The 12,872-nt window shown below is 38.7% G+C and overlaps 1 protein-coding gene across 10 annotated transcripts in view; it reads left to right on the top strand.

Annotated features, from left to right (window-relative positions):
* Positions 1 to 11,024, top strand: part of kcna2b (potassium voltage-gated channel, shaker-related subfamily, member 2b) — a 24,178-nt gene extending 13,154 nt beyond the window's left edge. Inside the window, exons 1-4 of one of the 10 annotated variants that reach the window (XR_012398359.1) lie at positions 4,433 to 5,198; positions 5,275 to 5,661; positions 8,065 to 10,239; positions 10,463 to 11,024. Coding sequence is in view for 6 of the 10 variants with exons in the window: in XM_073938535.1 (XP_073794636.1) it covers positions 8,197 to 9,684 (1,488 nt within the window). In the remaining 4 variants the exon portion in view is untranslated. Of the gene's footprint in view, positions 1 to 4,432; positions 5,199 to 5,274; positions 5,662 to 6,726; positions 6,798 to 8,064 lie in introns of those variants that run through there. The other 9 variants (XR_012398360.1, XR_012398358.1, XR_012398361.1 and 6 more) reach the window with 9 other exon arrangements.
* The last annotated feature ends 1,848 nt before the right edge of the window (positions 11,025 to 12,872 follow it).

Consider the following 12,872-nt stretch of genomic DNA (forward strand, 5'->3'; position numbering starts at 1 on the left):
TGCTAGTTTCAGCTTGGCGCAAGAGTCATTTTGACGTTTTACGGCACGCTGTTTAAATAGCAAATGCATTAGCGCTCATATGTGCGCCCTTAGATTTTCTTGTCTAAAAGGAGGCATGTAAAGGCGCATTGCTGGCACGTTTTGTGAGTTATTTTGAGGAACTTTAATAGACTGCACAATAGACCAGATCAAAGCAGGTCTAAAGTCCAGCTCAGAGCGCGTTAGTTGTGCGCCTCGCTTACACATTGCTTAATACACACAGGATTTACAGCAATACACAAATATCTTTACAAATGAAAAAGAATTAAAGGATTAAAATATTATAAAAATGATAATTTTTTTAAGCCTACATAAATATAAAAACCACAACCTTCATCTCAGGGGCTTTTTTAGTTCATTCATGACAATTTTTCTTTTGTATAATATTGTTATTATTATTAGCAGTATTATTTATTATATGCATATTTATATTTGTTTTATTTAACACAAGCTTAGATTTGTCCATATGTCAGGTTTTAGACCATAAGTGGCACAGCATGTGTATTTGGAAATAACTCAGTTTTTTGACCACACTTTGTTATTATTGTTCATTTATTATTGTTCGTTTGCTGAAAATTAAAACTGAATTTAGAAATAGTTTTGAAACAAATCTTTTGTTTATAAATTATTTATGTATAATATAACATCTGTAAGAGTGAAAGTGAATGTAAAGAATGAGGAGGCTCATTCTCTCATTCTTGTGCTACAGATGCTCTGTTTAACTGTTTAACTAGTGAAGCGTTCAGCTTTTTAACTTACTTAGTCCGCCGTGTAAATAGCAAATGCGTCATGGCGCAATACAACTGACTCTTAAATGGAATTTGAGATGATACGCTGATTGGTTTATTTTAAAAACCTACCTATAACTCATTAAGAGAATAAGCTCAACCCTGTTAGACCATGCGCCAGGGCGCAAAGCGGATTTTTCCATCCTTAAAATTGTAAAAGTGGATTCGGAAACGCCCTAATGCTTTTGCGCCCTGCGCTTTGCACTTTGTGCATGGATCGTCAAAACAGAACCCAAGGTAAGTGGTCATTACTTGAACTAAATAATCCTTTAAAGAAGTGGTTATCAAACTGGGGGACGCCGAATAATTCCAAGGGGTCGCAAGAGTGATTTAAAAATTGTGTAAATTTCAGTGATTATAATATATTTTTTTCAGTACTACAAGTGAAAGCTACTATTTTTAGATTTGTTTAAAGATATTACTAAAGTTAGTATTTTTTAAAAACATGAATGGAACAGCATAACTGTGCAGCAAAAAACTCGCTAGTTATCAATGCAGCATGCATCTGGATGTGAAAAACCGCATCTGCACAGATAGAATTTATAATTCGCTAATCTAAAAATGTTGAGAAAACTGTGGACAGTTTGCCTGGGTCATCGGAACGGTCCACTTTGACTAAATTCATAAAGTATTGACACATTCAAGCAGAATGCATCTTTGCTCTTGCGCTCAGGAACACTTTAAAACAGTTGACATGTCAGTAAACAAAGACAGCAAAGCTTGCCCGCCTTCGCGCTCTTCTTATTGGCCCACTGCTCTAGAACTGAACACGAATGGATTGGTTAAAATCAGCTGTCAACCACTCAGTCAACGCCTTCTGCATACAGATGACAGGGAGAGCTGAGCAACAACCGCGAAAATGTAACGCGCTGAAAATGAGAATGAAAACACTGACAGATTTTGTTTTAGAAACCACCTAAATCTACAAATAATGGCACATCAGATTAACGTTACTGATCATGTGATGAATGTTAATCCACCATCTACACTATTTCAAGAGTGGATAAAAGACTTCCTTTGGCTTCAAGTCCACTATGAAAATAACAAAAGCATTCACTGTAAAGTCTGTGGGATGATATTTTCTGGTAACTGTTTGCCACATCTACACATATTAAGCACGAGGGGTTCTGTTTATTCCTTCATTTATTCACCAGATGCTGTCAGCCGTGCAAGTTGCAGCTATATGTACAATTTAACACCATGTACACCATCGCAAAAGGGCTTACACTGACTAAGAATAAACTAATATTTCAGCTTATGAAAAGACTGGTACTGCTTTTAAAATGACGTGTGCAAATAATAGGGTATATGTCAAAAGCATCAGTGCAATATCAGACATCACCCGTGAGAACAGCACAGTTATTATCGTTAACAGATTCATTCATGTCAAGCAGTGCCAGTAAGTGGTCCGTGTATCTTTTGGTCACTCAATTATGTTATAAAAATGTATTTTCTTGTGATAACGGGATTTTGTTGAGACATTTTCCTCACGCATGCATGTATATGTTTTTGCTTGTTAGTTTTGATTTCAAATGCAATAAATATACGACTGAACTCGTACGAATTCGTATGAATTAGCCAAATTGACAAAACAAAATACGTTTCCTCATGAGATCAGGCTGTAAATGACAGGTCACCCTCAAATTAACCCTTAAATTTTTGACTGAAGATGGGGACTGCACTGAGGGATCCATTGAGGGTTAGACAGTAGTAGTCAGTATGGGCCTGTATTTGTTAAAACTTGATTGATGAACCCTGCCCACTTTAAATTGTGTTATTATTGTTGCAGTGACTAGATTTTTATCAATGTAATTAAATCCTACTGTATATATTTTTTGAATTCTTTAAATTAAATCCTTATTAATCTATATTATGTATTGTAATACCAGTTAATCTATTCTGTTCAACTTAATAAAATTATAATTACACTAAATAATTTGAATTAAAATAACTAAATATTATATCTAAAATATTTTTAAATACAATTTGCCTATTGCTTAACCTAGCTGTGTGTGTGTGTGTATATATATATATATATATATATATATATATATAGTGTGTGTTGAGTAAAACATCCACTGACCGTTAAACAACACCCTGACAACTGTAAGAGTAAGATTCCTAAGATAAGGTTCATATTGGGTATGGATGACATATCTGGTGGGGTGTGATGGGTGTTTAAAAAGCATCTTTTTGATGAAAATCAACTTCTGTAAGCTGTCTGGACAGAACTGTCTGTATGTATAGTGTGTCAACTGCCATACTGGAATGATACAAACCCAAAAAGTAAATTTTTTTAAATGTCCTGACGTTAAAATAGGACCAAAATCCCAGTGATTTAAACATGACGTTGAAGTGCAGCTTTCCCTGCCCACCGAATTGATTGATAGGTGCCATGTTTCTATAATAGCATGTATTGTGAGGTAACTTTTCCTCTCCTCTTGGCTGTTAAAGCCATACTAGTGGATCCAGACACGTATTATGCACCTATAGACTGTAACTGCGGCTGTTCTTCACGCCATCGGTGAACAGCGCTTTCATTTCTAAAGCCGATCGCAGCCCTTTCTGTTGAGCAAGTGAAGACAATAATCAATCATAGGGGTGTAAATTTAATAATCATTAGAAGATAAATAATAATAACCTAATAATTGTATTTCAAACAATACATTCCTTTAAACTATACTCATAATACATTATGCGCATGTGCATTTGTTTAATGAATATAAATAATTACAAATGTAAAACATAATCTAAATATACAAAAAGTATATGTAAAAAAACAATATGTAATACGTAAACATTAATTTTCTTTTCCAACCATTGACCTTTTTGCTGTGAAGCAATCGTGCTACCCACTGTCACCGTGATGCCCATATGTAAACATCATATTGTAAAATAATTTAATTGCTACTACGAATGCCATTAGTTTAAGTTCTTACATTAAGGGTAATACTATAATAATAATAATAATATTAATAATAATATTCATTCATTTTCTTTTCGGCTTAGTCCCCTTATCAATCCGTGGTCGCCACAGCGGAATGAACCACCAACTTATCCATCATATGTTTTACGCAGCGAATGCCCTTCCAGCTGCAACCCATCACTGGGAAACACCCATTAACACTCATCCACACAAATGCACTACGGACAATTTAGCATATCAAATTTACCTGTAGTGCATGCCTTTGGACTTGTGGGGGAAACCGGTGCACCTGGAGGAAACCCACGCGAACGGGGAGAACATGCAAACTCCACACAGAAATGCCAACTGACCCCAAGGCTCGAACCAGCGACCTTCATTGATGAGGCGATCATGCTACCCACTGGGCCACTGTGACGCCAATAATAATAAGAATAACAACACTTTTTTTAAACTTTTATGAATTGTGGATTAATAAATAATTATTTATTTAACACACATACACACACTGTTTTCCGGTTGTTTTCATGATGTGTAATATTCATTATGAACAATTGTGTAATATAAGCTGTTATAATAATTTTATGATACTAGATGAAACTCATAAGTGAGAGCTGTGGAGCAGTGATGCTCCATCATCATCACCATCATCTTTATAGCGCAGAGGAGGCGCGTCTCCTTTAATTTGCCCACGCTGTACAGCCTTGGTGGAGCAGCAGCTCACTGTATGCCTTTGTATGCGCAGCAGTGCTCAACTGCAGCCTGAACTGCTCGCCCTTGCACAACAATTATGAGTAAAAGACGAAAAGTTGGACTTTGAGATGAATGGCTCGCTCGCGCCGCGCCACTCCCTAAAATGAAGGAGGAAAACACAAGTAAGCGCAAGAGGAATACCGGAGCATTTCTCCATGGATATTTTGCATCTTGAAAACAACTCGGGAAGGTTGACTTATACATTTTTTATTGGTCTTTCTATTCCCTTAGTTTATGCATGCGTTAATGCATCGATGCCTTGAATGAAAGGAAATGCGTGAATGCCTTTAACACAGTAATGCATGGGCATGCTTTGATCATCCACCTAGAGCTTGGAGCCTCTCTATCGCTGAAGCATGTCGCTGCAGACACCTCGCGCTTAACGGGTTAAAACGCTGAGCACAGCCGGTGTGATGTGTTTTTCAAGGGTGCATGAGCCTGGGATCTGAATATTCGTAAACCAAAAATCATTTTTGGGGACAATTGGACAACACCCTTAAACGGACGCGGTGTGCAAGGGGGAAAAACAAACAAACAAAAAACAACCCAAATTATGACTGGGAACATCTGATGCTCTATGGATTTTCGCCCATAAGATGAGCACGTTTGCTCAACAACAAGATGCTGCCACTCCTCAGAGCATCATTTCGGCCGTCAAGCTCGTATTCAGGCAATTCTCCTCAATCTCTTATTGTGTATGTTACTATCTTGTGTGATGCTAGCATGTTTGAGGCGACGCCCAACGCAAACAGCTCCCCTGTTTCTTTGCAGATCTCTGAATTGAGTCGAGGCAACACTGTGAGGACACTGGGGGCGGCAGATTTTGCTGACCTTAGCATCTTTGGACCGTTTCAATGGAAAGCTCTTTGCAAATAACGCCTTGAGGGAGCTCCCCTTCGTTCATTTCTCAGAGACGCGCCGCTGTATGCTTCCCGTGCATCCTGAAGGCGTTTACGGCTGGATCTGCTCGAGACCGGCGCAGGAGATCTGGCGCAGCGAGCAGGGGGAAGAGCAGGATCTTTGCAGTATACCTGTAATGAAAGGCTGCTGAAAGAAATCAATGACCCTGGCAACCAGACGGTTCATTAGTTCTGCTGGTGTCATGTAAACATAATCATTTAACAAGTTATTTCTCTGGCGCGTTGGGGATGCTTGCAGGTAAGCTTGCGTAACTACCCTATGCTTATTGCAGTTTGTGGATGTGGGACTAATTTTTGGACAATTCGATTAGTGTGTTTGTTACAATAAACCACAGAAGCTACGTGAATGTGTTTAATTAGTGTTTAAAATTAACTCCAAAGAGTCATTTGTTTGTGTGATTTAGGGTACTCTTAGCTTTTAAAATTCTGTATTTTGTAACATTTTGATAAACAGTTGAAGTCAGAATTATAAGTCCCCCTGAATTATTATTATTTTTTCCTTGATTTCTGTTTTACACAGATAATTTTTCAACACATTTCTAAACATATTAATAGTTTTAATAACTCATCTCTAATTACTAATTCATTATCTTCTTGCCATAATGACAGTAAATACTGTTTGACAAGATATTTTACAAGACACTTCTATACAGCTTAAAGTGACATTTATAGGCTTAACTTGGTTAACTAGGCAGGTTAGGGTAATTAAGCAAGTTATTGTATAATGATGGTTTATTCTGTAGACTATTAAAAAAATAAAGCTTAAAGGGGCTAATAATGTCCTTAAAATGGTGTTTAAAAAAATTAAAAACTGCTTTTATTCTAACCAAAATAAAACAAATAAGACTTTCTCCAGAAGAAAAAATATTATCAGAAATCCTGTGAAAATTTCCTTGCTCTGTTAAACATCATTTGTGAAATATTTAAAAAAGAAAAAAAAAATCAAAGGGGGGTTAATAATTCTGACTTCAACTGTAGAAAAACACAAGTTTGTTTGCAAACGTCTTCCACCCTGTTGGGCTTTGTTCAGTGGCTCGACCTCCCAGTTTACCGGCTAACCTGCCAGTTTAACCAGAATGGGCATATTTGGAGATTATTTGGAAATAAAGCTTAAAAAAAACCCAGCATATTCTATAAAAAACAGTTTAGTTTAAACTGAAGGAAAGCTGTTAAATGCACAAGACATTCTAATATTCATGAGAATGATTATTTGCCATTATGCTTCATTTGAACAAATTATTGGCCAAAATATGGAGTATTCCAATAATTTGTTTTTGATTATTTAGAAATTTTTTTTAAACAGGCGTCATGGTGGTGCAGTGGGTAGCACGATCCCCTAACACCAAGAAGTTCGCTGGTTTGAGTCCCAGCTTGGTCAGTTGGCATTTCTGTGTGGAGTTTGCATGTTCTCCCTGTGTTTGATTGGGTTTCCATCAGGTGTTTCCTCCAGAGTCCAAAGATGTGCGCTATAGGTGAATTAAAAAAGCTAAATTGGCTGGAGTGTATGTGTGTGAATGCAAGAGTGTATAGGTGTTCCCCAGCGTTGGGTTGCAGCTGGAAGGGCATCCGCTGCATAAAACATATGCTGGATAAGTTGGCAGTTCATTCCACCATGGCGACCCCTGATTAATAAAGGGGCTAAGCCAGGGATGTCCAAAGTTGGTCCTGGAGGGCCGGTGTCCTGCAGATTTTAGCTCCAACTCGCCTCAACACACCTGCAAGGATGTTTATAGAAAAGCCTAGTTAAGAGCTTGATTAGCTAGCCAAGGATTGTCTGATTGGGGTTGGAACTAAACTTTGCAGGACACCGGCCCTCCAGGACTGAGTTTGGACGTGCCTGGACTAAACCCCCCCAAAAAAAGAATAAATTTATTTAAATTTATTATAATATACTATATGTTGATCTTGTAGCATACTAGTATAAAAGCATACATTTTAAATGTCACAATAACAATTCTTGTTCTAAATTGGGCATATGAACTATTTCTAAAAATAGAAATCAGGAATACTGAAATAGTTAATCTAAGATGTCTATATATGACTATATGTTTGGGAATTATTGGACAATAATATTCATGTCATGCTTCATACGTTTATAAAACTATTGGATGGGAGCAATAGTATACAGATATATTTCTGCAACTTTTCTATCTCAAGCAGTCTTCCTGTCTTGGTGAAATGCATTTTGGAAGGTTTTGGAATATCCAATTATGATTTAAGTGCACTCAGGCTGTTATTAGATTTACAGTGCATAATTGAATCCAAAGAGGAATGATACAGCCTTGCCACAGTAAGTATTGATCTACTTGGCAGATAAAAGCAAATACAATGTGTAAAGTGGTCAAGCCGACTTCTCCATATGATTGATAGATGTTTTTAGAAGCCGTGGTTTTCTAGAGCTTTTCTCTGTGTGTTTGCTCTGGGTTCTTGTGCAGTGCCTTCATACTGCTTCACTTTCTTGTGCATTGCCTTCATACTGCTTCAATTTCTATATTAGCTCAAAAATAAAATGCTGCATTGTCTAGGGAAAATTAGAAATCCCACTATGGAGTACAAGAAATACATATTAAGTGAGCACAGTAAATTCCTGCATGTTTGTTTGGCTCAAGTAATTGTTTTTCTGCCTCTGTATTTTTTTCAGTGTTTCCTTGGATCTAATGCAAGAAAAGGGGGCTGACAATTGAAAGGGAGTCCCACATTTCCCCACTGAAGTTTTTAGAAGCAACAACCATTGCATCCTGACCCTAAACTGCAGGTTGCCTTCATTCACAGCATGACTGTTGCCACGGGTGACCCAGCCGATGAAGCCGCAGCTCTCCCGGGTCAGCCACAGGACACATATGACCCGGAACCAGACCATGAGTGCTGCGAAAGGGTGGTCATTAACATCTCTGGTCTGCGCTTTGAGACGCAGCTCAAAACTCTGTCTCAGTTCCCAGAGACATTGCTTGGAGACCCTAAAAAGAGAATGCGCTACTTCGACCCTCTGAGAAATGAGTACTTTTTTGACAGGAACCGCCCAAGTTTTGATGCCATTCTCTATTACTACCAGTCAGGCGGCAGGCTCCGGAGGCCTGTCAATGTGACACTGGATATTTTTTCAGAGGAGATACGTTTTTATGAGCTTGGGGAAGAAGCCATTGAGATGTTCAGGGAGGATGAAGGATTTATTAAGGAAGAGGAGAAACTACTGCCAGAGAATGAGTTTCAGAGGCAGGTATGGCTGCTTTTTGAGTACCCTGAAAGTTCAGGGCCTGCCCGGATTATTGCTATAATTTCAGTCATGGTTATTCTCATATCCATAGTCAGTTTTTGCCTGGAGACACTTCCAGTTTTTCGCAATGAAGAAACGGATATGCACAAAGCATACAGAACCGACTCCAACTCAACAATTAGCTATACTTCCACTTACTTTACTGACCCTTTCTTCATCTTGGAGACACTTTGCATCATATGGTTTTCCTTTGAGTTCCTGGTGAGATTCTTTGCATGTCCAAGCAAAGCAGGCTTCTTTGTCAATATAATGAACATCATTGATATTGTGGCTATAATACCTTACTTTATCACCTTGGGAACAGAGCTTGCAGAGAAAGCTGAAGATGGTCAGCAAGGTCAACAAGCCATGTCTCTTGCCATCTTGAGGGTCATCAGATTAGTGCGAGTCTTCAGGATCTTCAAACTTTCCCGGCATTCAAAAGGGCTGCAGATTCTTGGCCAAACACTCAAGGCCAGCATGAGAGAGCTTGGGCTGCTTATCTTTTTTCTCTTCATTGGAGTCATCCTGTTCTCAAGTGCCGTTTACTTTGCTGAAGCGGACGAGCCTGACTCGCAGTTTGTAAGCATCCCAGATGCCTTCTGGTGGGCTGTGGTTTCAATGACAACAGTAGGGTATGGTGACATGGTTCCTACTACCATTGGAGGCAAAATCGTGGGATCCCTGTGTGCTATCGCTGGTGTGCTGACCATTGCATTGCCTGTGCCTGTCATAGTCTCAAACTTCAACTACTTCTACCATCGAGAGACAGAGGGAGAGGAACAGGCCCAGTACCTTAACGTGACCAGCGTCCCCAAGATAGATTCCTCAGAGGACCTGAAAAAGAGCCGCAGCGGGTCAACCATGAGCAAGTCTGACTACATGGAAATTCAAGAGGCTGTTAACAACAGTAATGAGGACTTCCGAGAGGAGAACATCAAGACCGCCAATTGCACCCTAGCCAACACTAACTATGTTAACATCACCAAAATGCTTACAGATGTATAACCACTTTGATCTGCCTTGATGAAGAAGGTGGAAATAAAGAAAGGGTGTACAAACCCCAGTTTGAAAGGCTCCAAATGCCTCATGCAAGAGTATCAAGACAGGAGAACTGGAATGTGTCCATTTGAGTGAAGGAACAGTGAAGAAGTCCTGTCCATCATTCCATCTCCATTCCCTCTTACAAGAATTGGGAAACATGATTGGTGGGGGACGTTGTTTTGCATCCTTGTGTTCAGTGTCTGCATGGAGTTTGTCCTTTCTGTGTGACTGTTCTAGTAGTCGTTCTGCTTGCAACAGTAGCCAAATCGTAGCCTAACCATTTAGATACAAGTGTAGCATAGAGGGACCAATTCCTGACTCTCATTCCCCCATTCACTGCCAACCTGAAGATCCCTTGAGTCTTTTTCAAGTATATTTGTACCTGGGAAGAATTTTGTCACTCCAAATTGCTCAAGAGATAACAAGAATCACAATAGAGGATGTATTTCTCTGAAAAATGCACAAATACCGCTTGTCCTGCCAGCCAAAGCAGTGTACCATGTACCTAAAATTTTTCACATTCCATCTTGTGACGGAAAAATGCATGACCAATTTTTGGGGTGTCCGGAAGGCCAGTTACAGAGCACCCTTTTTAAATTTTCAAACGTCGTCCCTCTTTTGCTGCTAGAGTAAAAATAACTGAAAGTGTAGAAGAGATTGTTTTGAAGTTGACCATTTTTCCATCGTCGTCATTCCTCTATACTGCATGAGTAGCTGCCCGCCATTGCATAATTTCCGTCACATACTTTTCCCAGCATTGTAAACTTACAAGCATTCCATGTGTGTGAGCAATGTCTTTTTTTTAACTAAAAAATAGTGTAGGTTTTTACTGGGACATTGCAGCCAATAACAGCAAAACACTAGCTCACCAAGTCAGGTCACCAAAGATCAAGTTCACTGCCGCTGTTTATTGCATCTTTATGTTTTTATTTTGACATTTCATGGTGCATCCAGCCCATAAAATGATGCTGGAGAATATGGATAAAAAGGTATGACAATTCTGCTTCCTTGAATAGCTTTTGTAAGAGATAGGGAATATTCTGCTACTTTTGTGGTGCATGTCTGGTACAATTTCCTTGTAGCATGCATGTGGTAAGAATGATACTTACAAAACTAGAAATAAGTATTCATATCTTTATCAATTTATTTTTCTCTGTGAGATTAACAGTATGTGCAATATTAGAAAAGCTTGATTTTTTTTTTAAGGTTACAATATTTTGTAAGTAGTTTTTTGCTACTTGGGTCGAACACTGAGATGTTTGTTGATTTTCATAGATTGTTTTTTTAGAGATCTAAATTGAAAATCGCAACTGTAATACCTGATTTAGTAACACGGACTTCTGATGATTTTGCCTCATTAAATGTTGGTACCTTATGGTATGTCTAGTCAGCAACCTATCCTCATAACTAAAAAAAATGGTTAGTATTGTCTTTTGTGTTTGATTTGTAAAGACCCCATTAAAATGCTAGTGTGCTTTTTATATAAGAAGTATATAAATATATAATTATCAGCCATTCTGAGGAGATAAACTAAATTATTGAACACATCATACATCATCTTAATTTGGTCAATTAAGTTTTCTCTAGAATGAGAATGCTCCTTCTCCTAGTCACACACTAGAAATCCAGCCTGATCTCACGAGAAAACGTAAGTATTTTACGTTTTGCCAGTTTAGTGGCTAATTCGTACGAATTCGTACGAGTTCAGTCGTACGAAATGGTACGATTTTAAAAAGGAGGCGTGGCACCTGACCCCACCCCTAACCCCAACCGTCATTGGGGGATAAGCAAATCGTTCTAAATTGTACAAATTAGATCGTACGAATTCATACGAATTAGCCGCTAAATGAAAAAGTTACGAATTGCCGTGAGATTGTGTTGAGAAATCATGCTTGGCTGTTATACCTAATGTTGGGTTTGTCCATATTTGACCCAATGTTGGATTATGACAACCCATCATGTTTTCTAGAGTGCTGGTTTGGCAGGTAATCGTCGCTAGATTGACTAGCACCTTCAGATGGATGATGTAACTACACCAATATGCATATCCAAAATTATATTATCCATTAAAAGACATTCAGATGTACACATGTACTATTTTAAAAATATATTATTTGTATTAAATTTTAAAATAATTCTACCATTAATCGCTGTTTTCTTATCAAGCATGATGCTGTGTTCACACCAGATGCGGAACGCGGGGATAGTCGCGTGAACATTTGAGTTTACTCACTTCATTCGCACATCAAATCAGCTTCATTCGCGCGTCAAACTGACTTCAGAGCAGTCGTGGTTTCGCGTGATGGGCAGAGCTCTTGTCTGCCTGGTGACTCTAGCTTCGTTCCTAAGTGGCTAACATAATAACTTTATTAAGAAAATAACTGTGTTTATGTGCTTTACGAAGGCTGAAAAACAGCGTCGATACGTTTAGGGCTGTGTCTGAGTCCATTAGATCCTTTCAGAGGTGCATCCAGCTCTGTGAGCTCATAAACTTCTCCAAAAACTTAACCTGGATGAGCTCCTGATTGATTAACGCGGCACAAATGTCCGATTAGGTTAAGATTTTTGAACTCGAGCGATTTGCGCGAAATGTTCGTTAAGCGTGTCAAATGCGCAAAACGTTCAATTCGCGCAATTTGCGTCATTCACGCCTCAGGGTGTCTATTCACACGTTTGCATTGACTTAACATGTAAATCATTCACGCTTGATGCTTCTACCACCTCTGGTGTGAACACAGCATTTGTCATTACATTTGATGAAGCCGTTTAATGGGGTCTTTAAAATGGGGAATAATAGAAGAAAACCTTTCGTTTTGATATCCAAGTGGTTCAGGACCTATACCATGTATATTTTAGAAGCTAACATAGTTGTAGTTGCAACAAAACAGTAAAGCTCTTTGGTAACTTAACAGCAGATACAGTACAACTCCAGTTTAAACATGTCCAACTGCCCAAGATTTTTATCAGAATTAGAAGCATCCCACTGCCAAAATACTTGGCAGATTTCCCTGCTGCTATGTTTGTTGTTACGCTAGCCCGGGGGTGGCCAACCCTGTTCCTGGAGAGCCACCTTCCTGCAGATTTCAGTTGCTACCCATATTAAACAAACCTGAACCAATTAATTAGGACCTGATCACCACGTGATAATTACA

Source organism: Danio rerio, chromosome 23 (assembly GCF_049306965.1).
Source record: "Danio rerio strain Tuebingen ecotype United States chromosome 23, GRCz12tu, whole genome shotgun sequence".
Taxonomy (NCBI): domain Eukaryota; kingdom Metazoa; phylum Chordata; class Actinopteri; order Cypriniformes; family Danionidae; genus Danio; species Danio rerio.